At 38.4% G+C, this 1237-nt stretch overlaps 1 protein-coding gene across 1 annotated transcript; it reads right to left on the bottom strand. All coding sequences in view use genetic code 11, as the record gives it.

Annotated features, from left to right (window-relative positions):
- Positions 1-160: 160 nt before the first annotated feature.
- Positions 161-860, bottom strand: EGR_11297 (hypothetical protein; the record flags this gene model as incomplete). The annotated part of the gene is made up of 2 exons (XM_024500538.1): positions 161-258; positions 428-860. 2 exons carry the CDS (start codon positions 858-860, stop codon positions 161-163), a joined length of 531 nt encoding a protein of 176 aa, XP_024345048.1.
- Positions 861-1237: the final 377 nt, after the last annotated feature.

Genomic DNA, 1237 nt, shown 5'->3' with positions numbered 1-1237 from the left:
TTACTTTTCGCACATTTGGCTTGATATTCACGGTCTGAAATTATTCGGGCACGGAGCAGGAAAACACCACACCAAGACGACTTTTAATTCACCGCCTCTGACACTCGAGGTTATTTGCCGATTCGAAAGAACTGATTATGATTCGTGACCCATTTACTTATCATTTTTGCCAAAAACTTTTAGGACTTTTATTTAATAAAGTAACAAAATATTTAATAAGTAACTTGATACCACATGTATAATTTTTAATGCGATATTCTACAAACGTTATGTCCAATCAATCTAATAACAATTTAAATGAAGATTTCTAACCTATTATCTTTTGTTGCATTTTTTAACAAAAGGGTATCGTAATTTATTCGGCCATAAGAAATGACTGAACTGTTTTCCAACACAAAGATTCGGGTCTATTTTGTACGTTACTAACCTAGAACGCCTTCATTGTGGTAAATTAATAAACACTTTTTATGCATGACAAATTGCAACTTAGAGGGCACTTTGTTAGGAAGACTTTTACAGGAAGGACGTGATGGTATACGCTTGCACCTTTTGCATTTGCATCTTTTGTTAATATTTGACGGTATTTGAGAGGTTTTACCTAGTATCTTTTCGGATCTTATGCTTGTTATAACAAGATAGTGTGAATCGAATCTTTGAAGCCTGCTGAAGTTTAACGAACTATGATTAGGTGGCATCGTACTTCTAAAGGCCAGGGACTGCTGTTGTCCACCATGTTGGGCAGACAGTGGAGGTAGACAGCGACCTTCTGTGCAGTGAGTGAGTGCCATACGAAGGATGAAACCAAGCAAAGCTACCTTGTCTGAGGCAACTTGTAGTTCACCTTCTGGAGATTGGGACATACTTGAACGTGATTTTGTTTCCCATATTGATGTAATAATGCCACCATGTCATATTTAGTCATATTTGTCTTCGCAATTAGTTGTAGTGCATTCCATCTTGTTCAAAGACGTTGAGCATGCAAATTCTTACACGTGTATATTTCGGTCATTATTCCCCTGGATCTGTACCACCGACAATGTCCGTAGTTCTCTCCAATTGCAAGGATGCAAAGATGAATGTAATTATCCAGTTTGTAGGGTAATCAAGAATCGCATGCAATTTCAATGTTTTGGAGGTGGTAGGGACTTGTACAGTCGATCCAAGTGTTCCTTGAGTGTGCACCAGCCGCCTTTACTCTGCTTTGCACTGCCCTCACACCTTGAGGCTCTAATGTTAA

This window comes from Echinococcus granulosus (genome assembly GCF_000524195.1).
Source record: "Echinococcus granulosus chromosome Unknown EG_S00774, whole genome shotgun sequence".
In the NCBI taxonomy this organism is placed as follows: Eukaryota; Metazoa; Platyhelminthes; class Cestoda; order Cyclophyllidea; family Taeniidae; genus Echinococcus; species Echinococcus granulosus.
Note: the sequence above shows the minus strand (reverse complement) of the source record. Positions and strands in the feature narration are given on the sequence as shown.